The sequence below is a fragment of the Xiphophorus couchianus genome, chromosome 6, assembly GCF_001444195.1.
Source record: "Xiphophorus couchianus chromosome 6, X_couchianus-1.0, whole genome shotgun sequence".
In the NCBI taxonomy this organism is placed as follows: domain Eukaryota; kingdom Metazoa; phylum Chordata; class Actinopteri; order Cyprinodontiformes; family Poeciliidae; genus Xiphophorus; species Xiphophorus couchianus.
The window spans coordinates 30708725-30736591 of NC_040233.1; the positions used below are offsets into that span (position 1 = coordinate 30708725).

General features: G+C 48.1%; 2 protein-coding genes and 1 long non-coding RNA gene across 4 annotated transcripts; 2 read left to right on the forward strand and 1 right to left on the reverse strand.

The window, feature by feature from the left end:
• Positions 1–329: 329 nt before the first annotated feature.
• On the reverse strand, positions 330–18322 carry wdr33 (WD repeat domain 33). Its single transcript, XM_028020102.1, has 21 exons — positions 18093–18322; positions 16508–16726; positions 16368–16436; positions 16043–16147; positions 15871–15966; positions 14379–14530; positions 13168–13265; positions 12968–13094; positions 12741–12895; positions 12534–12612; positions 12326–12436; positions 12132–12226; positions 11969–12055; positions 11743–11882; positions 11511–11666; positions 10545–11117; positions 10415–10472; positions 10055–10337; positions 9844–9983; positions 9593–9742; positions 330–657 (listed from the first exon to the last, which is right to left on the reverse strand). The coding sequence occupies exons 2-21, from the start codon at positions 16709–16711 to the stop codon at positions 515–517; spliced, it is 3021 nt and encodes a 1006-aa protein (XP_027875903.1). The 5' UTR covers positions 16712–16726; positions 18093–18322; the 3' UTR covers positions 330–514.
• Positions 664–4098, forward strand: LOC114146222 (uncharacterized). The gene is made up of 2 exons (XR_003595867.1): positions 664–1821; positions 1909–4098. It is a non-coding gene; the product is annotated as an uncharacterized LOC114146222 (long non-coding RNA).
• A 280-nt stretch (positions 18323–18602) lies between the features above and the next one.
• LOC114146217 (transcriptional activator Myb-like) lies at positions 18603–24103 on the forward strand. 2 transcript variants are annotated; one of them, XM_028020095.1, is made up of 17 exons: positions 18603–18971; positions 19463–19543; positions 19663–19738; positions 19809–19880; positions 19961–20056; positions 20125–20345; positions 20670–20820; positions 20888–21043; positions 21115–21240; positions 21309–21425; positions 21503–21621; positions 21691–21769; positions 21896–21985; positions 22226–22495; positions 22569–22692; positions 22805–22866; positions 23451–24103. In XM_028020095.1, the coding sequence occupies exons 2-15, from the start codon at positions 19518–19520 to the stop codon at positions 22656–22658; spliced, it is 1689 nt and encodes a 562-aa protein (XP_027875896.1). In that variant the 5' UTR covers positions 18603–18971; positions 19463–19517; the 3' UTR covers positions 22659–22692; positions 22805–22866; positions 23451–24103. The 2 variants fall into 2 exon arrangements, with proteins under 2 accessions (XP_027875896.1, XP_027875897.1); XM_028020096.1 differs by having other exon boundaries at positions 18605–18971; positions 21118–21240.
• The last annotated feature ends 3764 nt before the right edge of the window (positions 24104–27867 follow it).

Below are 27867 nucleotides of genomic sequence, written 5' to 3' on the forward strand. Positions count from 1 at the left end.
CAGGGTTCCTCCTGGTTCCGAATCAACGAAACAACCTGGTGGGAGATGAAGGAATGAAAACAGTGACATCACTGGGAGCCGGTCCGATTGGACCGCTTCAGACTCCATAGGAATTCTGGGATTCTCCAACCAGAACCTGTGCCATCAGACGGGTTCTGGTTCTGGTGTTGAAGCAGAAATCCATCCAGCTCGTTCTCTGTTTGGGATTTAAGGTGGACCGGTTCTTTTATTATGAATACAGGGAGTCAGCGGGTCAGAACCAGAACCTGCCGTCTGATTCTGACCAATCAAACACGTTATTTGGGCCCCACAGGGGGCGCCGCGCCGCCAGCAGTTCAACTGTGAATCTTTATTGTCCAGTTCGGTGAAAACACAAACACATAGAAATCTGTTAGAAAACGCTGCAGAAACAAAATGGAGTCTCTACATCAGACAGGTGGCCACGCCCCCCCAGTGGCCACGCCCCCGGACGAGGCAGGTCACATGACCAACAGTCTGGAGGCGGTGAGCGGCCCTACCGGCCCCGCCCGCCGGCCCTCGGCCCCGCTCTGGGTGGCGGCCCCCCCCTCCTCAGCCCCGGCCCCCCTGGGCCCCAGCCGCCGCGCCCGCCCCGCCCCGGGGGGCCGTAGCCGCCGTCGTCCCTCTGAGGTCGTCCACCTGCGGAGACACAGAGACAAGAAGAGAAAATCCTGAGATTCAGATCAAACCTGCAAAAGATTCAGTAGAAATTAATGATGAAAAATTATGAAATTAATGCAATAAAGGAAACAGGAAACCTCGTTATTAACAATCAGATTAAACGCCGTGAAACTTTTACAAATTCTATTTTTATTTTGCAAGAAAGTGCTGAATATAATGGTTTGACTATTTGTGAAATTTTTTAAAATACATAACTGCATTAGCATGTTTGGAAAAACATTTACCAAATCAGAGTGTTTCTAATTTAAGATCAGAGATTTTTAGTCAGAACTAAATTGAAACGGATCGACTGAAGAGCAACGTTTGGTTTCAGGCTGGACTTAAAGGAGCTCAGGGTTTCAGTTTTCTGTTTGCTCCAGATTTGTGGTGCATAGAAGCTGAATGCTGCTAATGTCTGGTTCTGGATCCAGAACCAGAACCTGAGGATATGTGAACGCTTAGACAGGCAGTTATCTCCCAGCTCATCTCCATGGTTACGGCTCAACGGCCAGGAGGCAGAGCGGCTCCGATGAAATGTTTACTTTACAAGAAAGATCCGAATCCAAGTCATGAAATGAGGCGATCAGACGTCACTCAGAGAAACGTTCACACTGACCGGCGGCCCCAACCCTAACCCTGACCCCACCCTGACCCCACCCTGGTGACCATCAGGTCCTGGACTGTGTGCTGCTGGGCCAACATGCTGAATCAGACACATTTCTCACTATCTGGACGTTTATCTGGATTTATCAGAGTTGATTTTTGGCAGGAAAACTTTTCTACATTTTAGTGAATCCTGATGGATTGTAGCGACGCCTCCTGCTCTGTTTTGTTTCTGTCAGGGATTTCTGAATCTGCTCAGAGCCGGTCCTGGTCCCGGTCCTGGTCCCGGTGCTGATCTTATGCTCAGCAGAGCCACTTTCTGAGACTTTGTTTCAGTTCCTGAATTATCTGTTGCTTTACACCGGGATGAGTCAGAGGTCTGATTTTAGAAAACTGCATTTAGTTTTTGTCTTTTGTTCATTTTCTGCTAGTGACAGGTAAAGTCCCGTATGGTACCGCTGGGGGCCAGACGCATCCAGGTGTGAAGCCAGAGTCTGGACCCACAGAGTGGACGATGCTCTGGGAGTCACAGCCCACAAGGTGGTTCTGGTGAAGTGGTTTCCTTTGTGGGCGTTGAGGAAAGCAGCTGGTTGTTCATTTATGCCTGAAACGCTTTTTGCCCTTCAGGAGAACTGCAGTGCGTTGGTCCGAGTTCCTGGTTCCTCCTGTTCTGAGGCAGACGGTCGTTTTGCTGCAGCCTTTTTGAATGTGAAGGAGACATTTCACGCAGCGCCACCTCCAGGTCGCACAGGTGACGGACAGCAGCGACGTGAGCACAGAAACTTTTTATTCCAAAAGTTATTAAAGATGTGAACCAGGGAAGACTCGACCATGTTGGACCCAGAGCAGGACCAGGAACCAGCAGAACCACGCAGTCACATGAACACATCACTGTGATGTCATTGGATTTACTCCCATCCATATAAACTACCTACAATCTGAAGTTTAGCGACAGTCCATGCATGTCAGATAACTACATTATATTAATGCTTCGTCCTGATGATGAGGCTTGTTCTGTCTGCACTCTTGCTGCAAATTTGATTTAAAAAAAACAAAACAAAGCAAACCAACATCAAAACTAAAAGTGGAGTTGGAAGAGAATGGGACCTGAAAAGATTCAAGCGTTGGACAATCTTGATGACATTAAGAAATCCTTGGACTTCCTCTCTGAGGACGTGGCAGCAATACGGCGCCATCAACACAACATCGTTGAGACTTTCTAATGAGGAAAAGGACAAACGAATCGCTGTGTTGCAGAACCGAGTGGCTGATTTGGAGCAATAAAACAGGATAAACAAAGTCATCATCACTGGACTGTTTGCCAGCGCGGTGGCTGCACCGGGTCCGGCCAGTGAACCATCAGCTGAAATGTTTGACTCCACGGAGAAATGGGCGGCTTCTTTCCTCTGGACCCCGGGGACAGAGGCGGACTGTGCCGCTTCCAAGAAAGAAAAAGATGATGAACTTGCCATCATCACGAGATTCACAAAGAGGAAACACAAGTTTGCTTTGCTAAAACAAGGAAGATGGCTGAAATGATGCGATGTCTTTATTAACGAGCATCTGACCAAGAACAACGCTGACATCACCAGAAAGACCCGGGTTCTGAGAAAGAGAAACGGATCCAGTCAGCATGGAGAAAGAAGTGAATGCGGCTCCGGAAGAGGCAGTGGTTCTGGAACCGGATGAAAACGACTGAATGACTGACGATCAGGAACCCAGGAGATCACATGACTCACAACCACCATGAGTCAATTAAACAAGACTTCATCAAATATGGATCCAACATCAACACCTCCATCTAATGTCGACTACCTGGAACTGAAAACATTCGACTACTGAATATAAAAGTCAAGACAAGGAAAAGGATTTGGATCCAGAAAATAACTTCTACAATATTAACTGCTCTTCTCATCAATACAACAGTTAAAGCAGACGATACATTTTCCATTATACATTTCAACAGCAGAAGCTCACATGCAATTTTAACCTCATCAAAGACTTTGATAACTATCTCTGAAACCTGGATTAATGCTGAGAAGGCAGCTGATTCTGAACTAGATGGTTCTGAATATTAATAGAGGGGCAGGCTGGTGGAGGAGCAGCTGCACATGTGGACAGAGTCTCAGATATAACATGCTTGAAAATGTGACTAAAGTGGTAAAGGATCATTTTGAGGGTATAACAGTTGAAATATATATGGAAAAAAAATTAAATATAATTGTTGGTTGAATATGTAGGGCTCCAGGTTCTAATATGGATCTATTTACACAACTACAACTGCAAAGGTCGATTTTATCTGGGGCTGAAACGATTCCTCGACTGATTCCAGTCCCTTCATTATTAAAATTCCTCCAGGAAAATGTACCTGCCTCAAAGCTTCGTTAATTTATGTTTTATTCTTTAGCGCATCGTGTTTCGGCCGGGACATTATTTGTGTTGCGCGGAGCTCTGACTTCCTCCTCTGACTTGTTGACCAAAGCTAAGTGTTAGCAGCATAACGTCCAGTTTTCAATATCGGCCTGGGAGGATTTTATTGATTGGTGATAACGTTTTCATCGTTTTCCGGGGACCAATAAGCAGCTTTTCTCCTCCAGGAGCTGCTGCCTGGTGGCGGTTCAGAGCTGCAGGTGAGTGGATAGATTGAACACGGCAGGCGGCTGAGCATTAGATGATTAACGCAAGTGTAGCTTTACGGACGAACCAAAAAATACATTTCATATCATCCTGGTCGCCACTAACGGGTGGCGAAAGGCGTCATGGCGCCACGTAGCTGGTAAAAGGAGTCAAATCCCGTCGCTAACATGAACACAAAGCTATAAATGTCTGGGCAAGGTGAGAGTTCATCTATTAAACTGACTGGAGGTGAATACAGAAACAATAAGCTGGAGTTTAGACATTTTTAATAGTAGCCTGCTCACAAATAGCCGCCTGCCTCTTTATTATAATACTGAATATAATTTCAGATTCTTCTATAACGTTTCTTCAGGTTAACTTAGAAAGTGAGCTGTTATTGTTACAGGTTAGTTTTCTGTAGTTTAGAAATATGAAACACTGGGCTGATGTTGATATCTGACAGTGACTCCGCTGCTATGTTAGATTTACCAAATGTTTTATTTGATCTTTTTTTTATTCAATTACTTGATTAATCGTAAGACTAATCAATAGATTACTCGATTACTAAAATATTTGTTTGCAACAGCCCTAATATAATCTATAACATTAACAACTTTAAAATTGATCTGTAAACGATCACAAATCAACTGAAGAGTTTATTAAAACAGTCTGAGCATTTTCCTCAAATTACAAGACCTGGCAGAATCACAGCCAACATTAATAGATCATATATTTACAACAATAAATGGATTATTAGTTAATGATATTAGTGATCATTTACCTGTTTTAACTGCCACATGACAGACAAGTTTAATCCAACTTCTAAAAAATTCAAGACTGAAGAATCTATTAAAACATTTAAAGAATTAAAACTGGAAGCATATGATTATTGTCTGAATATTTTTAAATCATATGAGAAAAATGGTCCCAACATAAAGTTTATTCATAAAAATAAATATTCAGAAGCTCCATGGATCACAAAGGGACTAGAAAAAAACTATGCAGAGATTTCATAAAGCATAAATCAACTGAGGCTGAAAATACATACAAGAAATATAAGAATAAATTAACTGCTACTTTATGGAGAGCATAACAAGGTTATAAAAATGATAAATAAAATACTAAAGGTATCTGGAATATTTTAAACTGTCATTAGGAAAGTCTCCAGGTAGGCCTGTCTCGATAAACGATAAATCAATTAATCGTACAATAAATTAAAACTATCGACGTCATTTCAATTATCGGCTTTATCGTCTCTTCTGACCTTTTTCTCTTTCAGCTAATGAGACTGAATGAAAAAAGGCTCAACTCCAGTGCTCTCCACTGACCCTCCTTTCTCATTTCCTTAGTGTAAAGCCCAGCGCAGACAACAGGATCTTAGAGCTGCCGGCTGATTATCGGCCCATTTTTAAAACCTGACAGACCAAACATTAGCCGACAGAAATCCTAGGTATAACGGTTCCATCGGTTCGGTCCTGCCGTGTGGTGTCCAACAATGGGCACAAAATAATGGCTACAAGTTCAGTGAACTAATTTTAAAACCAGGTATTAATCAATGCTTTACTACAATCTACCTGCAATACATGTTGCTAGTGTCAGAGTAAAGTCCTGACTGAATGAAAATCATTAGAACCTGTTTACGTCACGTTAACGAAGAACAGCTGAAAAGTTACCGGGTTTATCAACTGCGGTAGCAATTTAGCTCCAACTCCTCCTCTTGTCATTTCTATATTCTTTGCATGTTGAATAAACATTAATGTTGTTTCCACATATCATCTCCAATGTCCGCTGGACTTCTGGTTGCGCCGTATCAGCTGTTTGGGGTTCCCCTCCGTAATTTCCCCTCAGAAAACATGGAGGAGAATCCTCGCTTTCTGATTGGCTACCTGTCACATTCAACAGGTGTAGTTAAAGATCCCAGTCGGGGAAAACCCCTGATTTAGATCGGAGCGGCAACGACGATCTACCGTAACACACCACACAATCTTAGAAAGACCAACGCGTTAAGATTGTTGTAAGGGGAAAAATATGAGCAAAAAATCATGTAGTGTGAACTATTGCATCAGGTAGATCAGTAAAAATGGTAAATGGTAAATGGACTGAACGTATATAGCGCTTTTCCAGTCATTTTTGACCACTCAAAGCGCTTTACACTAGAGTCACATTCACCCAGTCGCACTCACAAACACGCACACATTTATACACCGATACGCAGATCGGTAGGCAATTTGGGGTTAAGTGCCTTGCCCAGAGGCACATCGACATGTGGCAGGAGGAAGCTGGAATCGAACCTACAAAGACGACTACTCTACCAAAGAGCCACAGTCGCCCCCCAGTGGTTCTCAAATGGGGGTACGTGGAGGTACTGCAGGGGGTACGTGAAGCTTTTCAAAATATCTTTAAAAAATCAGTAGGCTCCTCATAATAAGTCTTGGGAAAAATTATTTTGTAAAAAGTTCGATAAAATATAAATGTGTGTTCATGCACTGAATTTTATATTCAGTATTTAGTTTCAATATCCTTTAAAATAAAACGGTTTGACTGGTTTTATACCTTCCTGGTGGTCACCGTCTTCTGTTTTTCTTGTTTGTTTAACCATGCAATGTTTGTAATATGGATGTATTTGTCAGGTTCACTGATAGAAGTTGTTTGGCTTTAATAAATCAGACAGTGATTTTACAGCACTCTACCTCTTTTTTATTCCAAAATTGTTTTGCCCGTGTCAGGGGGTACTTGACTAAAAATATATTTTTAAGGGGGTACATCACTGAAAAAAGTTTGAGAACCACTGAGGTAGTCGATGTGCCCATCTTCTCTATTTAAATCTAATTATTACTGAAGGGCAACATAATATACAGACTTCATAATCTGCACTCTTTTGGTTGAATGCAGTATTTATTTCCACTTTTACTTTATGTTGTTTAGGTTTTTTTCCAAGTACATTTTTGTTAATGGAGACTGAGAATCCATTTTATTTTTGTTTTTGTTTATTTTGTTTATCAGCTCAAGTGTTAAATATTCTATTGAAAATAAAGTGTATCTATCTTTGGCAGGAAATCACATGCATTATTACGTCATTTCCATTAAATCAGTGTAAAAAGGTCTTCAGACAATATTATCGTTTATCGCAATAATTTTTGAGACAATTAATCGTTCAGCATAATTTGCTATCGTGACAGGCCTACCTCCAGGCACACCAGCTTTCCTCAACACTACAAATAATAAAAACCTTAATAACATAGAAGAGATGGTTCATAATCGTAATAAGTATTTTGTAAGTGTGGGGCCACAGCACATGAAACACTAAATGATACGTTAGTTAGTAGAAATCCAGATTCCATGTTTCTCACAGCAGTGGAAGGAAAAGAAATGATAGATATAGTAAATAAATGTAACAATAAAAGGTGGACTGACTGCGATGGTATTGACATGATAATAATAAAGAAGGTGATTGTAGAAATTATCCAGCCACTAACATATATCTCAGAATCTGTCGATGCAAACTGGCATATTTACTGCAAAGGTCATCCCACTATGTAACTATGACATCCTTTCACAAATTACAGGCCTGTTTTACTTCCACTGTCCTCCAACATTTAGGAAAAGCTATTTGTTTCCAGATTGGAAAGATTCATTAAACACCAACGAGACGCTGAGCGACGGTCTGGGTTCAGATCCACAACCTGCTCCTATTTCTATCGACTTAAAATCTGCATTTCATCCAACTGATGATGAAATACTCATCAGGAAACTCCAGCGCTTTGGTCTAAGACAGGGGTCTCAAACTCCAGGCCTGGAGGGTCGCAGTCCTGCAGGTTTTAGATGTGCCACAGGTACAAAACACTGGAATGAAATGACTTAATAACCTCCTCCTTGTGTAGATCAGTTTTCCAGAGCCCTAATGACCTGATTATTCTGTTCAGCTGTGGTGCAGCAGAGGCTCATCTAAAAGTTGCAGGACTGCGGGCCTCCAGGACTGGAGTTTGAGACCCCTGGTCTAAGAGGAGGAGTTTTGCACTGGATGAAAAGTTATCTCAGCAACAGGCAACAACTTGTCCAAATGGTGATTTCCAGTCTGGCTGGACGCTGGCGGCGTTCCCCAGGGCTCCGGATCGGGACCACAGCTGATTATATGTAAGGTTTCCAAAATACTTCATTTTGTTTTATTTGCAGATGATGCAAACATTTTTTGTACAGGTGAAAATTTACAGCAGCTTCTGATAGAAATTAATTTAGAGTTATGTAAATTGAAAAAGTGGTTTGATATCAAATTATCACTAAACTTAGATAAAACTATGTTTAGTTTATTTGGGAAATGTAAAGGACATAAGGATTTACAAATAATTCATCATGTGAATTACTGAAACCTCAGTATTAAAATCTAAAGTACTGCAGTTCTCTCTAATTCTAGAACATTTCTAAACTCCTTCTTGTTCTCCACTGTTCACTCATTTTGTCATGTCTAAGTTACTTTGTGGACATTTGGAATAATCCACGAGGCTGATTTCTACCGTCATACCAACAGTTCATTTAGAGACGCTTATCCTGAAACTCACTGATTTGGTGGAGTTTCAAACTGAACTTTATGTACAAAGCTAGAAACAAACTATTACCAGAAATATCTAGACATCGTTTACTGATAGAGTGAGGATCCGACTACAGAGAAACTTTAAACGTTCGAACCACCATGAAAACAACGAGCGTCTCGTCACTGGGGACAAAAACCTCCAAAAGGTTTTATGAGAAGCAACAGGGAGTTACAGCACAGAGTGTGTGTGAGTGTGTGTGTTATTTTCACCAGGTTCAGGGACTATTTAGATTTAAGGGATTCGGGAAATGGGAAGATTATTGATATTATGAATTACTGAATGGAAAAAGGTTCTGATTATACAAGTCAAACTTCATCATCCTCCTTTCAGACTCAGAGCAGGAGTTTGTATCTTTGGTAATAAGGTATTGTATTTAAATGTCTGAAATAAATTATCATCATCATCATCATCAATGCTTCCACAATATGAAGATTAAACTAAGCCTCGACATAATGAAGGCGTCGCCGAATGCATCTGGATCATTTTTGTTTCCCCAAGACAAAAACAGCAAAAACCAATAATTATATCCAAAGCATGCAGAACAGTTGTATCCTCCAGGAAGCAGCTAGCAGACAGCGCTAGCAGCTAGCAGACAGCGCTAGCAGGAGGCTAAATGCTGACCAATGGCCAGGACGTCATTCCAACATAGCATTCATGTCTAAAATTAGCTTTGCTGTGACTTTAGCGTTATTAGCAGCTTCGCGCTTCCACAGAGAGAAGGAATCGACCGTCGATCAGATGAAGTCTGACAGAAAATTCCTCTCCGTTCTGCTGGAGCTCAAACAACAGATTTATTTCCCCTCTGATGTGGGAACATTTACAAGAAAACCAAAAGTAGCCTGACACCTGGAAGAAGCGGAGTGGGGAACGGTTTGGGTTGAAACGCGCTACAACCCAAGACTTTGACTACACAATCACTGCGAGGGAACAAAATGGTGGCCTCACATAACTGATGAGAAAAGGTTATGACCTTGTTTAGCATTTCACAGAGAACTGAGACATTTTTGCATTCTTAGACACTCAAAGTACAAAAATTATTATTGAAGGGCTACAAAAGTGGATTTTGTACGACATGGCCCTTTAACTGAAAGTCATGACTCACTGACCTCCTTCTGGAGCCTCGTGGTCCCCGGTCCCGGGGCCGTCCTGCCAGGGACGCTTCCGGGGCGGCAGTGACGCCATGTCCATCCCCTGCATGGACGAGGGACGCTCCCGCCCCCCCGGAGACGAACCGTCGTCCCGAAACCCGTCATGGCCTGAGGACAGGAGGAGACGAGAGTCAGCGTGACAGACAGCCGTCCCTTCAGACGTCACTGGCCCCGCCCCCCATCACTGGCACCGCCCTCCGACCCCTCACCTCCTCCTCGGGGGGGCCTCCCTCGGCCCCCGGACTCCCAGCCTCGGCCGACCTCCTCGCCGCCGTCAAAGCCCTCCTCCTGGCTGCCGTAGTCCTCGCTGTAGCCCCGCCCCCCTTGGCCCGGCCCGCCCCCTCGGAACCTGCAACAGGAGCCAGAACGGGTCAGAACGGGTCAGAACCAGCCTCACCCACACAGACGAGGCTCGCCCACCTGTCGTCCCGCCGTCCTCTGAAGTCCCCCGCACCGAAGCGGTCGTCGGAGCCCCAGGCCCCGCCCCCCCGGTGCCCACCCCCTCGGTGGCCCCCCCCCTGGTACCCCGGCCTCCAGCTGTCCTCCCCCCGGCTGTGGAAGTCCTGTCCTCCATCCTGGGGGCCCCTCCGGCCCTGCTGGCCGTCTCCCCAGTAAGAGCCTTGGTCTGGGCCCCCCGGGCCTCCGGGCCCCTGCCGGTCTGTGGGACCCATGTGGTGGTTCGGGGGCGGCCCTCTATGGTCTCCTGGGAAAACAAGAGACGCCACCTTGAGGAACACAAACATCTGGTAAAGACTCCTGAGGGACCCCACATCTACTGACCTTTGCTGTTGGGCCCCGGGGGCCCCATCCCATGCATCATGGGTCCCGAGTTCTGGCCCTGCAGATACAAAAGGCGTTAGTTTGCTTGCAGACCTGCAGCCAGATGGGCCCCACCGCAGCCCCCACTCACCTGGTGCTGCATGTACGGGGGCCCCTGCATGCCTCCTTGGGACCCCTGCATGTTGCCCATCCCATAGTTGTTAGGCATGTTGCCATGTGTCCTGGGTGGGGGCCCCATCATTCCACCCTGCATTTGGCCCTGGGGACCCATCATGTTCCCTTGGGGCGGGGGCCCCTGAGGGTCCCTTAAACCAATTCCTCGAGGAGGATGCCCCATCATCCCACCAGGGGGCCCCTGCATGCCTCTGGGCCCCATCCCATGAGGTCCTGGGGGGCCCATATGTCTCGGCGGGCCAGGATGTCTCTGTGGTTCTTGCATGTCTGAGGGGCCCATCATGCCTTGAGGGGGACCCTGATGAGATGGGGGTCCAGAAGGAGGTCCCATCTGTCCAGGCTGCATAAAGGGCTGTTGCATCCCTGCGGGGCCCATTGGGGGCGCCATCTGCTGGTGAGGCATGTTTGGAGCGTAGCCCTGCTGACCAGGAGGGCCCGGCCCCCCGGGGCCCGGAAAGGGGGGCATGGAGCCCGGTCCCTGGGGGGGGCCCATGTTCCCATCCGAGTTCATCTGGCTCATCTTCATTTGCTGCAGACAAACAGAACCAAGTCAGAACCGCTGGATTCTAGAACCTTTGCTGGTTCTGAATCCGCCTGATTTACTCTGATAGCCTGAAACCAGCCGCTAATGCTAGCTTAGCCTCTGTTAGCACTGCAGACTCACTCCGACCCGCTGAAGGTCGGCACCACGGCCTTCTAACGTAGATCTAGTTTCACTCTGGATCAAGATGGACGAATAAATTACAGATCTATAGATCTAATCTTCCATTCTGATCTAAAATCCTTCAGGAGAGGAACGGCCTGGACAGATTCGGAGCTGCTAATGCTAATGAGATTCTGTTGGCCTCTGATGGTGGACTGGTTCTGGTTCTGCTAAAGCCCAGAGCTGGTTCTGATCCGTTCTGGTAGACTTGGTGTTTACCTCCAGCAGGTGGGGGTTGGTGTACTGCAGCGCCGCCATCTCCTGCTCCAGCTCCGCCTGGGTCTTCTTCTTCCCCTCCACCTTCTGCTCCAGGTTCCGGTCCTTTGACAGATCTGCAGACGGGGGCATCATGGGAACTTTGTTCTCCGCCCAAGCCTGCAGGCAGACATCCGACAGTCGGTCACCACGGTTACATGACATCACCTCCTCCGGGTCAGGAGCGGGCGCGTACCTGCTGGAACTGCGCCGGGATCGGTTTGGCGTACGGAACCTTCTTCTGAGGAACCTTCTTGGAGTCCCGGCCCATCACCTCGTCCATGCCCCAGTCCAGTCCAGGGATGGACATCTCCACCTCGGCAGCCGCCTCTTTACCTGCAGGTGGGGCAGCGCCAGAGGAACACCTGAGACCTCAGAGGAACACTGAGACTGTCACTCCGGTCTGGTCCTCCAGAACTTACTGCTCTGCTCCTGCTCCATGGCCGCCTTCAGCTGCTCCGGGATGCCCATCCCCGGAATGGTGGCCAGGCTGTTGGGTTCCACATCATCTGGACACAAACAGAACTTTCTGTTGCAGATACTGAGACCCAGAGATTCTGGTTCTGCTTGGCCTCTGCAGCTTACCGTACTCCACGCCGTCCTCCGACATCCCGGGAAGCAGGTTCAGGTTGTACCGGTCTCTCATCTTGTCTCCGGGTCGGTTCCTGGTCCAGAACTTACTGTAGAACAGAACCAGATGAGCGTTAACCCGAAACAGCATGTGGAGTTCCTGCCTGGTTCTGTGCGGGTCATGTACCGGTACCAGTACGGATGTATACCTGGTGTGGTCGTTGGAACCAGAACACAGGATGTGACCCAGAGGGTGCCAGGCGAGACTCCAGATCATCCCTTCATGGGCCATCTCCATGCCGCCCACCTCCTTCTCCACCCTGCAGAGAGTCACAGTACCAACACGGTACCGGGTCACCAGTTCACAGTACCAACATGGCCCATACCGACACTGTCTGGTTCTGATCAGCTTCTTACCCGGCGTGCCAGAACAGCAGTGACCCGTCGGAGCCTCCGCTGGCGAACAAACCCTCATGGACCGGGTGCCAGGCGACCGCTGAGGACACAACAGTAGAGGTCAGAGGTCATTGTTGTAGACCAATCTGCAGGTCTGCTTCTTTGGTTGACCTGAATGACTCAGGCTCAGGGGAACCGGTCCTGGTACCAGTCCAGGTGCCTCCTCACCTGTGGCCTCCTTCTTGTGGCCCCGGAACACCTGCAGCTCCTCCTTCAGGTTCCGGATGTCGAAGAGTTTGCAGAGATGGTCGCGGGACGCCGTCAGCAGCCAGTTCCCGTTCAGGTTCCACTTCACCTCCATCACCGTGTTCTTATGGGCGTGGCTGGGGAGGGACAGGTGTGGCGGTGAGGTTCTGCGGGCACCGCGGTTGGGTTCTGACGGGCGTGGTACTCACAGCGTGGCCAGGCTCTGACCCGTCTTGGGGTCCCAGAACTTGATGGGCTGCTGGCTGTCCTTGCTGCCAGACACCACCAGCCCCTTGGTGGGGTGCCAGTCCACGCACTTCACGTCGGCGCCGTGACCTGCACAACCACAGCACACCGTCAGAGGTTCTGCTGCGGTCCGGAACGGTTCTGACGGATCCGGAACCGGTACCTCGAAGGATCCGCTCCTCGTGGCAGCGTAGGAAGTCCCAGATCCGGACGGTGCCGTCATCGGAGCAGGTGGCGAACTTGTTGTCGGTGGGAGAGAAGCTGAGGACGAAGAGGAGGGAGAGGAGTCACACAGCTGGACCGGTTCTGGTGGACCTTAAAGCCGGTCCAGAGCCGGTTCTGGACCAGCTTTACATCCGTCACGACCAGTCTTCCAATCAGAACCTGTGGTTCTGGTCCAGTTGTGTAGATGAACCTCTGCAGAGATCTGGATCCTTTTCAGTCAGTAGAACCGAACCCTGCAGTTCTGGATGTGCTGAAGGTTCCGACCCAGTTGGATCATCAAGACCTCTGAAGGAAACCATCGGAACTGACCCGGCCCAGTTGGTTAACAGAACATCTGACTGGTTCTGGGTCCTGCATGACAAACCACCGGGTCACATCCTGGTTCCAGAACCGACCCGACTTCCTGTTTTTCTCGGTTCCTGAAGCAGCTCAGGGACGACTGCAGGTCTGGTTCTGTTCAACCGGGTATCGTCTGCGACCCGGTTCAGAGCTGGGTCCTTCATCTGAAGCCGTTTCCATGGCGATTAACCAACGGGCCCGTTAGAGCCGGCTGTCGTTAACTGGACCGGTTCTGGGTTTGAAAATGGCAGGTTCTGACCTGGAGCGGGTTCTACTGCTACCAAGCCGAGAAGAGTCCAACAGAACCAGCAGACAGATCCGGCTGGTGGTTCTGGAGAACCTGGACTAAAACATGTGAAACTGTAACCAGAACCGGTCCAGTGGGTTCAGAAGGTCTGGATTTCAGAACCGACTTGGGTCAGGGATTCAGAACCAGCAGAAACCTTCAGATGTCTTTCTGCTCAACATGTAGGTTTCATCAGCCTGGTTCTGATCAGTCAGAACCGTTTGGACCCATTAGAACCTGGAGGTTAAAAGTTTGTGATGGCACCTAGGGGGCGGAGCTTCTGTCCAGCTGCATCATGGGAGACGTAGTTCCACTGTTAAGGAAGGGAGCGCTTCACTTGGATTCAAGCAGCTGCTGCTGGGTCACGGACCAGAACTTTATCGATCAACGGGCCGGCCCAACGTAGAAACAGGATGATTTTATTCAGAACACACACGGCTCATGATGCACAGATCCAACAGCAGATCGCTGCAGCGTCAGAACCGAACCAGAACATGGGGGCGGCAGAGAGACTGGGAGCAAACCTGGCTTCTCTAATGGCCTCCTTGTGAGCCTGGAACATCTTGACGTTGTTCATGTTGGACTGCCAGTACTTGACGTAGCCGCTGTGGTCCGCCGTCAGCATCCACATGTCGTTGTGGGACCAGGTCATGGCCCGCACCGGGCTGTCATGGGCCTGCACACACAAGAGGGGTCAGGAGGTCAGAGGTCAGCTGCTACCTTCCACACAGTGGTGAGAACTGAGATGGATAGAGAGCAGAGCTCATTTTCAGCTTAGCAGTTTAGCTAACTTTGAAAACGTTTAGCATGTTTAGATTCCCCTAAATTAATTTTTGTTTAAATTACATCAGTACACACTAAATTACTTGGCTGTTTTATAAACTATAAGTTAGAAAATCTGTGTTGAAGTTTTGCTTTAGAATTCTTCAAGTTGTTAGGCATTTACATTCGTGCTCTTATTTTGAAGTTTGCTCCACTTCCTCTGTTCACTTATTGAAGAAATATGAAATACACAGGATGACAACAAAACACAGAAGAGAACAAGATACACACAAATACAATATCTAAGGGTGTTATAGAACAATTATAATAGCAAAATTAAATTGGAGGGTTATAATATAGAGACAGACAGACAGAAAGATAGCTAGATAAATAACAGTCAATAAAAAGTTTAAATTAAAAAATGTATTGCGAAAGTGTGAGGTATGCTAGCTGCTGCGGTTTGACACTAACGACAGATCATCAGATGTTTCCATTAAGTTAATCCACCGCCGCCGTGTTCAGATGATCACTTCTTAATAAACATCAAGCCTGAAGACATGAAACTGCAACAGTCTGGATGTTGTTTGTGGGAAATGTTTGTTTTTTGGTGTTGAATCCCGATAGTCTATTATAACTGTTGTGACAGATTCCTGCTCATGCTGCATCAGAGCAATCTGGTTGTGTTGACATGACTCATTAGCTATAGCGGCTAACAATCAATCAAATGGCACATTTCAGCACCAAGGCAGTTCAAAGCTCGTTCCATCATGAAAACATAAAATCATCATCATATAGTCAACAATTGTGAAAACCAATAAGACGTCATCGTTAAAATAATCCAGACGCATCAAATCTGTTGGTCAATGTTTCATTAATTATTAATCAACTCAACCAGCTGGGTTTAGCCTCGATTTAAAGGAGCTCAGGGTTTCGGTTGTTTTCAGTTTTCTGGACGTTTGTTCCAGATTTGTGGTGCATAGAAGCTGAATGCTGCTTCTCCATGTCTGGTTCTGGAACCAGAAGGTTGATCCAGCAGCAGCAGATCTTTAGTCTATTCAGAGATTTACAAGCTAGCAGTAACAGGCGCTGTGCTGGCAGCCCAAAGCTGGGAACGGTTTACGCTCTACGGGCCACAGGGGCCAACCTTTTTCGGCCTGGCCTAACCAAAGGTTCTGGAGGAGGTTTGGATCAACAAAAGCCAGGTCCAGTCTGGTTCCGTCGGAGCGACCAGAACCTGGGTCCGTGGAGCTTTACCTGTAGGATGGTCTCAAAGTTGAAGGTGAGTCCGTTCCACAGGGTGAACTCTCCACTGGAGGCCCCGGTCACCAGCCGGCGGCCCTCAGGGGTCCACTGCAGACAGAACCAGGACAACCCGTTAGACTCAAACGCAGACAGGAAGTGATGCGGCAGAACGGCGGCCTCTCACCCTGATGACGAAGACGGGACACTTGACTTTGTTGGTAGAGGTCCGGACAAACTTGGTGGTGACAGCATTCATCGGGTTGTTGAGCATTCCCAGAGGAGGGACCAGCTGCAGAACACACAGTCCGGTTAGGGCCCGGTTCTGGTCAGTTGTGGTCAGGTTGCAGTCGGATTCAGGTCAAGTTTCGGTCGGGTTCTGGTCGGGTTGAGGCAAGGCCCGGGGCCAGTTATGGTCTAGTTCAGGCCAGGTTCCAGTCAATAATGGTCAGGTTCCGGTCGGGTTGCTGTCAGGTCTTGGTCCGGTTCCGACCCAGTGCGGTGTGACTCACGTCGTTGTAGCAGCCGGCGTCGGGTTGGATGGCCCTGAAGTCCCGGTGGTCGCGCTGCCACAGGCGGTTCTGAAAGGAGACGGACACAGCCGGGTTAACGGGCAACGTGGCGGGCCGGAGGCGGTTCTGAGGTCAGGTACCTCCAGGTATCTGATGACGGACGGGTTGTAGTCGATGGTCTTGCGGTTGACGGCCTTCCTCATGCGCTTCCCGTCGAAGGTGAGCTGCTGCATGGCCTGCTGCTGCGCGAAGTCGGGCCGCTTGTAGAACACCTGTCGCGGCGCCTGGTGCTGGAAACGCGGCATGTGGAAGAACCGCTGCGGCGAGCCCACGTCTGTCGCCATGGTGACCAGCTTAACCTGCAGCACAGACGGGACCACAGCAGGCAGATTATAATAATAATATTCCACTTTATTTATAAAACCATTTAAATCTCCAATTGAAACCTCAAAGGCCTCATTCACACGCTGATGATGGATGATAGCTACTGGATTGTAGCTGCAGCTGCCCCAACAGGCTCACAGAACACAGGCTGCACATTTTTGCACCATCAGCCCCTCTGACCCCAACACCAGCAGGCAAGGTGGATGAAGTTTTTGTTCAGGGACGCAAACAAACAACGGACTGGAAATCGAACCACCAATAGCAACTCCACCGTGAGCTGGGCGGAGCCTCTCGGCCTCTTCTGAAAGTTGACTTTTAGCTCCGACCACCAGGTCATGTTGCACATTTTCAATTATCAATAGTCAACAGCTGTTGCCAACTCACCAACGTTCTTGCTATATTTAGCAGCCGATGCTGGGAACGCAGAGAACCCATTTATAATGTGGATTTATTGATATTAATTTTTATTCTGGTAATTATGTGCAACCTTTATGTTCTCGCCTGAGATGCGCTCGTTTGCTGACCTGCTCCTCTCCTTTTACCTTTCAGTGATTCATTTTCCTGCCGGAGTTTATTTACCCAAAACTTTGTTTTTAGGGAAAGTACCTGTGAAAGTAAGTCCGGCTGTGTAATCTAACTGAACTATATTACGCCTGAATTCACCCACTCACTGTGGAAATGCCGAGTGCTTGAACGGGAGGGTGGCAGAGGTCAATCCACTAGTGCTTCCGGGTGAACCTGTTACTAATGACCCCACAGCTTCTCTCCTCCAGCCTCTGCTGTTTAAACGTATTGCTGTTTGATTTTACGTGGATTCATGTCTTTATTGTAATTCGGTAGCGCGTTGAGTTTTACATGTAAAGAGAATTATAAATATAATTTTATTATTATTTTAAACTTCCCTGCTTTGGGCTCATTTGGTGTTAACCAGCAGCGGCCGTTAGCAGCAGCTAGCAGCTTCAACCCCAGTATTAGCTTTTCTGCTCCAGGGTTTAAGCGTTTAGAGGTAAAACTGTGCTGAGGTGAAGCTTAATGCCTGGTTCTGCTTCTCTGTGTCTGATATTTAATGCCTGGGTCCCGGTTCTGGAGCCCCGATCTTTAACCGAACCTAGCAGCGCTGATGCCAAGAGGGTTAGCCGCAGCAGCTAACAGCCTAACCGGGCGCAGGGACTGCAGGAATCCGCGGATGTTCCCCTAGTAGAGCCCTCCAGATGAAGCCACAACAAACCACTGGGTCCCTGTAGGTTCCGAGGTTTTAAATACCACTTCTCGGTTCAGTACTGACCCGTTTCGGCCATATGAGCATCTTTAATGGCGACGGCGGTTCCGGCAGAAACTCACCAACAATCAGCTAGCTGGCTGTCATCAACAGACTGGGTTCTCCTGGAGGCCGGTTCTGGAGAACCATGAGGAGCTCAGCCTTCACCGGCAGATGGTGCACAGAATCCTTCCCCAATACCAGCAGATTGATCACCTAATATGAACAGATTTATCACGTTAACCGCCAGCGGACTGCATCATGACGCCTCTTCTTCTCGGCCCGATGAAAGGCATGCTGGGAAACCTGCGCAACGGGCGGGATTTTGCTTCTGCATCATCCAGCAAAGGATAAAGGGAAACTGAGTTTTGTGTGGCTCAGCCATTTTAACCAATTATATTTTATATATACATAAAATCAGGTTTTGATTCTGATGTAACCCTGGAATGTTTTATATAAATTGGTTAAGAAATGTTTTGTTTAAAATTGTATATTTATATTTTCTTTTGATGAAATATAATCCAGATTATTTTAACATCACTTTTAGATGTTTGTATATTTTTGTGATGAATTATTTGTTTAGATATTGTCTCATCAATGTACCTTTTATTGCAGAAATTCCGCCATTTTATTTCTGGTCCTTGTTGGTTGTGATGTTTGTGATCTTCCAACATGGTCTCTGTTAACGTAGCTCAGATTAATTATTCAAAATAAATCAGTTTTTGTCTAGTTTATTTCAACAACTAGAACTAAAATCTCATCCTGAGTATAAAGTTTCAGGAAGATGTCAGAAATGTCCAGATTTTCGGTTTAAACTTCTCCTAAAATGTCAGCTGTAGTAGGAGTAGCTTGTGACGTCATGGCTCGGTCCTGTCCAATCAGAACGCAGATTTAGTTCGTTCAGCGCCGAACTCAAACCGTTGAAGCCCTGTGCTGCTTCGCTCCGACCGTTGGTTCTGCCGGTAAGTTCTCTGCAACAGGACGGTACCAGTTGCTCGATCATTCCAGGCTCGGACCATGGGAGAGGTTCGGATCCGTTAAAGATTTCGGTAGCGGTCTGATCGGTGTCTGCGGGACTGTAACGGCCCAGTTTAACGGCTAACTTCGAGCTAACCGGTCGGGCTAACTTGCGCTGTTTCAACCACTTCCATCCGAATTTCTGGACCAATTTCACAAATCCGTCACTGCCCATGAAATATTAGCTAAATTTAACCCGGATCCGAATAGAGATTCTGTGAAATGTGAGCCAGAACACCCGGATCAGTTATCGGTTCCACTATGGTCCATGAATCCGTTCTGCTCATGAGGAGCCGAAAGTTATCTAAAATAACCAGAGAACCGAATCAGTTCAGGAATCATTCTTTTCAACATCCGGGTTAACTGACTTAGTCAATCTGAACTGATTCGGTTCATCAGAACGTTTTTAATCAGGATATCTGAACCGGTTCTGCAGGTTCAGCAGATGATCAGGCCAGCTTGTTTGGCTGAACCTGATCTGAGAGGCAGAGATGAGCAGCTGGAGCCACAGAACCAGGTGAGAAATACTCCCGCACCTGTCCCCCTTTTGCTCTCCATCTTTTCTCCATGTGGACTGCATCTCCATCTGATGATGATGATGATGATGATGATGTTCACTCCGTTCTTCTGTTCCAGTTCCAAGAGTCGGTCCAGACGGGTCAAAAGGTTCTCCAAAGTGTCTCTCCAGAAGCCTGGATGGACCAAAGAGGAGGCAAGGATGATGATGATGATGGTGGTCATGTGATGATGATGATGATGATGGTAGTGATGCTCTTCCTCAGGATGAGCTCCTGCGGCGCCTGGTGAAGGAGCGTGGAGCCAGCAGCTGGTCCTCGGTGGCGCTGTCCTTCAGGGTGAGCGTCTCCGTCAGACATCTGGTGTCGACTTCTGTGGTGGTGACCAGTGGGGGGCGCTCTCACTTTCCTTCTTTCAGGGTCATAGGTCAGAGGTGCAGTGTCAGAGACGCTGGCAGCAGATCAAGAACCCAGAGCTGGTCAAAGGCCCATGGACCCAGGAGGAGGACCGGCGGGTGAGGACTGTTCACCCCTGCCGCTCGGTGCCCCCCCCCATCTGGATCTGATGTCACTTCATGTTTAGGTCATGGAGCTGGTCCAGAAGTACGGCGTGAAGCGCTGGTCGCTCATCGCCAAACATCTGCACACTCGCAACGGGAAGCAGTGTCGAGAGCGCTGGCACAACCACCTGAACCCGGCGGTGAAGAAGAGCAGCTGGACGGCCGAGGAGGACCGGGTGGTGTGCCAGGCCCACAGGTTGCTAGGCAACCGCTGGGCTGACATCTCCAAGCTGCTACCTGGCAGGTACCTGACCTGCTGAAAGTACAGATGTAGAGCTGCTACTTCCTCTGGAAGGTCGTCCAGGACCTGTCTGAGTCGGGTTGGAAAACATTTTACCTTTTTAACACTGCAAACAGGTGCGTTGACCTGTCTACAGGTGCATTGACCTGTCTACAGGTGCATTGACCTGTCTGCAGGTGCATTGACCTGTCTGCAGGTGCATTGACCTGTGTCAGGTGCGTAGACCTGTCTACAGGTGCGTTGAAATGTCTGCAGGTGCGTTGACCTGTGTCAGGTGCGTAGACCTGTCTGCAGCCTCTGGTGTGTCTCCTCTGCCGTGTCTTCCAGAACAGACAACTCCATAAAGAATCACTGGAACTCCACCTTGAAGCGGAAGGTGGAGAAGGAAGGTTACCTGCACTTCCTGCAGCTGCACGGCTCAAGCTCCGCCCCCAGACCTGGGACTAGGAACCACACGTCCCGCAGAGCCCAGACGAAGGTCCGTCCCGAGTCAGCAGGATGCCTCTAGTTGGTCGGGATGCTGACGCTAATCTGTGTCCTTGCAGGCCGACAGTCTGTCCACCATCAAAGACGAGTCCAGCTTCTCCTCCAATCAGAGCAGCTGCAGACCTCATGGAAGCTCCGCCCACCTGTGTTCCACCTGGGCTCCCGCTTCCTGCTCAGGCTGCAAGCAGGGCGCGTCCACCGAGCTGATGGAGATGGTAAAGCCGTCCACTGGACTTTGCCCATGTCTGTCCTCTGGGACCTTGCCCATGTCTGTCTCTGTCTCCAGCAGAAGTCCTGCTCGTCCCAGAACCTGGAGGCTTGGAGCTACCAGGAAATGACATCACACCCATCTCCAGAGGCGGCGCTGCTCAGAGAGGACTCGCCGTCCGTCATCGACCTGAGCAGGAGCTACGTAAGGCGACGTGGCGAGGCCGGTCCCGGCTTTCTGAGGACAGGTGAGACAGCTGCTGTTTTGTGCAGGTTCCAGGTGTTAAGGAGCAGCTGATGAAGACGGATGAAGGAGCGTCCTTCATGGACTCATCCTCGTCCTGGGAGAGGAGCAGCATGATGGAGGCGGCAGTCTTCTCCCCAGCTGAGGTAGAACCACAGAGAGACAGACAGAGACATGTCCAGGTGTCCCTCAGGCCGGCCGTCTCAGTCTCTACCTGTCCCAGGTCTTCAGCCTGAGTGCTGCAGAGGAGCTGAGCTTCCAGCGCCCGCCGCTCACCTCCACGCCGCTCTGCTCCCTCAAACACCAGAACGTCTGCTGCGTCCACTGCAGCCTCGGCTCCAGGTCCGCTCCGGCCTTTCTCACTTTGACCCCTGGTGACCCCTGACCCTAACTCCTCATTGATCCGTTCAGGACGGAGCAGATCAGAGCGCTGTTCCCCTCGGCTCCGGAGACGCCCACGCCGCTCAAGGTGCCCGACTGCCAGGACGAGGTGAGTCCAGCCGGCAACCAGCCGCCGGCAGAACCTCAGGCTGAGCCCTGCGTGTGTGTGTGTGTGTGTGTGTGTGTGGGTGTGTGTGTGTGTGTGTGTGGGTGTGTGTGTGTGTGTGTGCTCCAGGTGGCAGCCTGCTCCAGGCTGATGATGAACCTGACAGGAGGAGAGAGGAGCAGTGACCCTGACAGCCAGCAGTCCAGCTGCAGCTCTGAGGTCAGCCTGACACAGAACACTCTGAGTGGAACAAAGTGGGTTCTGTCGGGTCCAAAGTGGGTTCTGTTGTCTCCGATGTCACAGTGTCTGTCTTAGTCGTGGGGTTTAGGTTTCCTCCCTGATCCTCTTCCTGCTGCCGGTACCGACCCGGTCCAGACCTCCTTATTAATGTCCCTCTCATGACCTTCACAACCAGGTTCTCCTTATTGGAGCCTCACCTTCCTGACCTTTGACCTGCAGGTGCACGGGGAGAGCCTACTGAGCTCCATCCTACAGAGTCCGAACGGGACCGGCTCGGCCTCACAGGTCCAAGTCGGTTCCGGTTCGGGCCAGCAGAAGGTCCAGGGCCCGTCCGGTTCGGCGGTTCCGTCTCAGGCCCGCTTCGTCCCGACCTGCGACGAGTTCGAATGCTTCCCGCTGGACGAGCAGCTGGAGGTGTGGTGGGCCCAGCAGCACGCTCCCAACCAGGGCTCGCCCGAGTGTCCGGCCAACAGAACCAACCCGTTCGAGGTAACGCCCGGGCCCGGCTCAGAACCAGAACCGAGTTCTGCTCTGCCTCTCAGGCTCACCTGTGTGTGTGCAGGTGAGCGGCGAACTGCAGGTGGTGATGTTCGGGAGAACCGAGGACCAGGCCAGTCTGACCCAACAGGCCCGCCACTATGTGGCGCCGTGACCAGAACCAGGTCCAGACCCGGTCGCACCACGCGGTGAGCCGGATCAACAGACAGACCTCCATCCAAACGCTGTGATGTCATGACTGGTTAAATGTGATTGGTCAAAACGCTGTGATGTCATCCTTCCATGTCTTTGTGGTTTCAGGTGAGCATCCATGTGGGAACCAACCAGAACCCTCAGAGTTCTGGACGCTTCACCTCTGGCAGGTAAGTTAACACACACAGAACCAGAACCGTCTGCCACCACTGACTGCTCCTCTGGTTCTCAGAGACCGGACCAGAACCAGAACCGAGATTTGATAACACTCAGACTCAGTCGTATTGGTTGACTTGTGGAAACAGGCGGTGCAGATGACCTTATGACCCCTGACCTTCAACAGTTATTGATGTTCCACTTGACCTGGTAACTCGGTTTGGTTCTCAACATGTGAAACACTTTGGACCAAAACGCCGATCTGGAGGGCGGATCCCCACGGTACCGGTGCTGGACGGGTTCCTGGTCGGACCGATCCAAACAGCTTCCAGCGCCGCGCCGTTCACTGACGACCCGGAATTCACGACTCAACACCGATTTGTTTTATTTCTGATGGAATCAGTTTGAATGAAGAAGAACCGATGGATCAGCAGAACCAGAACTAGAACCGTCGTTTCTGGACGGGAAGAAACGGTGAAAGGAGCTGGAACCATTAAACACTAATAAACTGGGAAAATCATAGAACCGGGTGGAACCCGGTGGAACCAGGAACAGTTTCAGAATAAGAGCTTACTGATCCAATGTTCTTGTGTTCCAGAACGGAGAAGAACCGCAGGTGACCTTCGCCTCGAGGGATGAAGATGACTCCTCCTCCTCCTCACCTCGTGGTCCAGGCAGCCAATCAGAAGAGAGGATTTCTTGTCGTTTCCTGCTACCTCATCAGTTCTCTCTGATGTTTTATTTCTTTGTTTGGGGATTTTTTTTTTCTTTTCTTGTTTTACCCGACCAGGAGACGAGTTCCGGGTCGGTTCTGATCGTCGGCTTGGACCGGGTCACCGCCTGGCCTTTAGATCTGTTTTTTATCTCTGGACGTTTATTCAGTTTCTTTCTTTCTTGGAACGTCGCTGTGATCCCGGGGGAAGTGCTGCTCATGGACCGGATCGGAACCGACCCACTTCAGGGACTTTTCTTTATTTCTGACGGCACTTTATCTTTAAGCTTTGCACTTTGGATCGGAACCGATCGAAGCAGAATCTTGAATCAGACAAGATTATTCACAATTTAATGATTTACATGATTAAATCTTTATTTGTATGTTTAGAACACGTGGAGAACTTTGTTTAGGACAAAACCAGTACAGATGAAGTTCTGTGTGAAAGTCCAGTTTCTATCGGACCCGACCGGACCTGGGTCTGGCTGTGACTCTGATGATTTCTTGTGAGAATAAAGGACCAGATGGAAACACTCGGACTGTTCTCCGTGTGCCTCTGTTCCAGAACCGAGGTCTGGTTAGCGCTTCTGATGAAAACAACTCTCTGGTTCTTCAGAACCAGACTCGGGTCGGTCCAGTTCCTGGCTGGACTTGGATCTTCAACACTCTGAGAGTTCTGGATGAGAGTCAGAATCCACCAGAACCAAACTTCCTGTATCAGATCCAGGATCCAGGATCAGACCCAGAGTCAGCCCCCCCCGGTTCTGGTTCTGGTCTAGTCGGGCTGGAAGGCATTGTTGTCGGCCCTGGTGTCGCCCTGCGGCCGACCCAGCAGGGGGCAGCAGCTCCTCCTCCTGGACTGAGTTAGGACTCTGCAGAGGAAGCCGGAGGGGGCGGAGCCGCGGTGGGCGGAGCGGCGGGGGTGGGGGGGGGGCTTCCTCAATCAATCAATCAATCAATCAAATTTTATTTGTATAGCACATTTCAGCAGCAGACATTTCAAGGTGCTTTACATCATTACAAACACAGAAACACAAAGCAACATAGAATCAATCATTAAGTCAAGTTCCATCAATAAGTTTGTAATTGATTACATTTCATATACAATCCTAAACAGGTGGGTTTTTAGTGGAGATTCATCCATAACGGTTTACCTGTTCACTCCTACTGTGTTATATGGAACAACATACCTGTTGCTATTTTTATTCCCACTCACAATCATACAGTTTAAAACGATGTAGAGTCCTCAGCAGCCGGGGCGCTGCGGCCACTGCAACCGCACAGAACCGGGTCTTCCTCCATCTGGCCCTGGTCACGGCTCTCATCATCATCATCCTCCTCCGACAATAATAAGTCCCTGAATCGCTAATTCCCTCCTTGTCCTCTCCTGAATCTCCTCCAGCGGTCGAAGTTAGTGTGGTAATTAACATATCGGTTAGTTTGACACATTTTTCTAAATGGGCTTAAGCGCTTTTTAGCTTTTGTCCTAGTTTTTCTGACCCGCCCGTCTCGTATCCACTCATTTTCTCGGACTCCGGTTGAAATGGCGCCATTTATAACCTTAGAGGGGAGGAAGGGGCGGGCGAAGGAGGACTGAGGGATTTCATTGGATAAGCCCAATGTCTGTCAATAAAATCAACCAATGGACTGTCGCGGTCGATAAAAATTTGATTTAATGTGTTTCTTTTTGTTAAATGGGTAAGCGTAGGGCCGCCAGATATGGACATTATGTACATCAGTCTGGACTCCAGACGGTCAGTCCTTCCCTGGACAGAAGTTAAAACTGAATCCAGCTTTTTTCCCCTTCTGTTCAAATTGTCAACCTGCCACAGTGGCACCAGCAGGTCGTCCCTCTGGTGTAATACCCAGAGGGAGCCAGCAGGGAGCAGTGCCAGCCTCTAGCAGAGAGGAAGAGGGAAACCCAACCGGTGCCCCACGTGAGAACCGGACAGAACGTCTCTGGTCGAAACGTCGACATCCAAAATGGCGGACTGGTCACTGTTTAGACATTTACTGCTAAAAAAGATTTTAAATGTACAATAAAGATATTTTTGCTTTCCAAAGTCATTGCTGGAGATATTTGGCTGTTTTAATGTGTTTTGTTATGACTTGTTGAATATGGAGCAAAATGATACAGGAAATCTATTCCATCTTTAAGTTTTAATATGATAAAATTTGATCTTCTGACAAGGATGAGGTTAGATAAAGAGAGTGCTTAAACGCTGCAGCGTCACAAAAGCCCAATCTTTATTCCAGTATTTTGACTGCCTTAAGCTTGGTTCATTTTTGGGGCGTGCTGTGGTGGCGCAGGGGGTTAGCACGCCCCACGTTTGGAGGCCTTAGTCCTCGACGCGGACGTCGCGGGTTCGACTCCCGGTCCCGACGACCTTTGCCGCATGTCTTCCCTCCTTCCTGTCTGCCTACTGTCAAAAAAATACGTGCCACTAGCGCCGCAAAAAAAAAAAACTCTTCGGAGAAAAGCTTGGTTCATTTTATTTTGCATTATGCATATTGTTTGGGTTATTAGGACATTTATTTTGAAGGGTTCATATAGGAACTAGTATCCAGAATGTTGGTTCAGCTGGAGCTCCTCTTCGTAAAGCAGAGAAATATTAGAAAATACCAATTTAAGTTAAAACTGTTTAATAAGCTCATTTCTACCTCTCGTCATCTATGTGCTTTTTATCATTTTTCATATTTTCGTTGCACCATCTCATATTTTAGTTGGATGCTTTTGTCGCTAGAGCTGTAAAATATGACGTCCTTCATTAAAGCCGACTTCGTCCATCAGGAAAAATAACTCCTGACGTTATGAAGAGGTGATGAACATGTTTACAGCTTCATAATTCATCTTGCATTTCTAACATTTTCTTTTACTTTCCTCACAGTTAGTTTGTAACTGTTCTTTATGCTTTTTCTGCTCAATTTATCATATCAAACCTTTTTGTTACCAGTGTGCCTTGTCCAACTATTTAGTATAAAGGCTAAATAAAAACACACATTGCCTTAATTCTGCCTTTTAGCTCAAAACATCACAGTAAAGAAGAACTACATCTATTTCATAACCTTTGTCTTCAAAAGCCATAAATGTGGATTTTGTTTCATTACAAAATATTCAGTTTGGTTTATTTGTCAAAGAAAAAGAATTTGGAATTTCAGTCAATGTTAAATTATTGTAACAAAATATTTGCATAAATGTTGTTATGCAAAATGTTCCTTCTCTGCTCTCAAAAATGAACTTTTCTTTTACAAAAGATGTCTAAGATGCAGAAAATAAACGCAATAAAACTGTATGAGTTAAAGGAAGAGTTCCAGTTAGGAGTCCCCTAACACGTCCACTTATTTTATTTTTCACTCATTTTAGTCATTTGTTGGAGCCTCGGTTTGATTTAACAGGTGTTGCACTAGCACCGCCACACCAGCAGGGGGCACATGTTGTTCGGGATCGAGAACTTTATTAGAGTAATTAGAGTTTCGCGTGTAGGTGGGCGATCGAAAAACAGTTAGTGGTTTGTTACCGCACTGAGAAATAAATGTGCAGCTTCCCAAGGAACCTTCGACTGTCTGTTGCTTGCCGCACCACAAAGCCGGTTCACCCGGAAGTCCCCAACCGCTTCAGCCTCGGAGCGGAAGGAGCTCCGCTGCGTTTCCGCGGGAAAAGTTAGCACAGGAGATGGGATGTTTTTTCTGTTATGTTTGTTATTGACTTGCTGATGTGAGCATGTTATCGTTATTTTTGTGTATTCAATAAAATAATTATTTTGAAAATCACATGCCGTGATGAATTGTGGGAAATACACTTCGCCAAAGTCCGCCTGGATGCAGCAGCAGGAAGGGCGGAGACATGGCAGACTAGTTCCTTATTTGGAAATGGGACTAAATCATTCAAATTATTGATTATTAATTCTGGCATTATTGACACTGTACAAGTCAACTTTTCTAATAAAACACCATACTTTTTCATTAGGAGGTGGAGCTAATTAAATGACCTAAACAAAACCCGACAGTAAAGTGGTTCCAGGTTCTCCAGATGGCCGACCTGTTGAAACTTTGGCAAATCTGAAATCGTTTGGGTCGTTCCTGGACAGGCAGCTCAGCTTTGCTGAAAACACTGGCTGGATTTTTAAGAACTGTTCTCAGAGACTCCATCTTTTAGAAGACCCAGTGATCTTTGGGTTAGCCAACTAGAGCTTGTGTACAAGACAATGTTGTGTTTTAACTTTTCACCTCCTCGGCTGGTTTGGTCACATGAGCTGCAGAATAACAGACAGGTAAAGAAAATATCAGGTAAATGGTGGTGAAA

Bases quoted from the DNA above. Each gene is read 5' to 3' on its own strand.
- wdr33 (XM_028020102.1), bottom strand. From the start codon at position 16,711: ATGGCGACAGACGTGGGCTCGCCGCAGCGGTTCTTCCACATGCCGCGT. The intron at 16,437-16,507 runs GTACCTGACCTC...GTCTCCTTTCAG, and splicing joins CCGTCATCAGATACCTGGAG to AACCGCCTGTGGCAGCGCGA. The intron at 9,743-9,843 runs GTGAGGGGTCGG...TCCTGTCCTCAG, and splicing joins GAGGCCCCCCCGAGGAGGAG to GCCATGACGGGTTTCGGGAC.
- LOC114146217 (XM_028020095.1), top strand. From the start codon at position 19,518: ATGAGCAGCTGGAGCCACAGAACCAG. The intron at 20,057-20,124 runs GTGAGGACTGTT...CTTCATGTTTAG, and splicing joins CCCAGGAGGAGGACCGGCGG to GTCATGGAGCTGGTCCAGAA. The intron at 21,426-21,502 runs GTAGAACCACAG...TACCTGTCCCAG, and splicing joins CAGTCTTCTCCCCAGCTGAG to GTCTTCAGCCTGAGTGCTGC.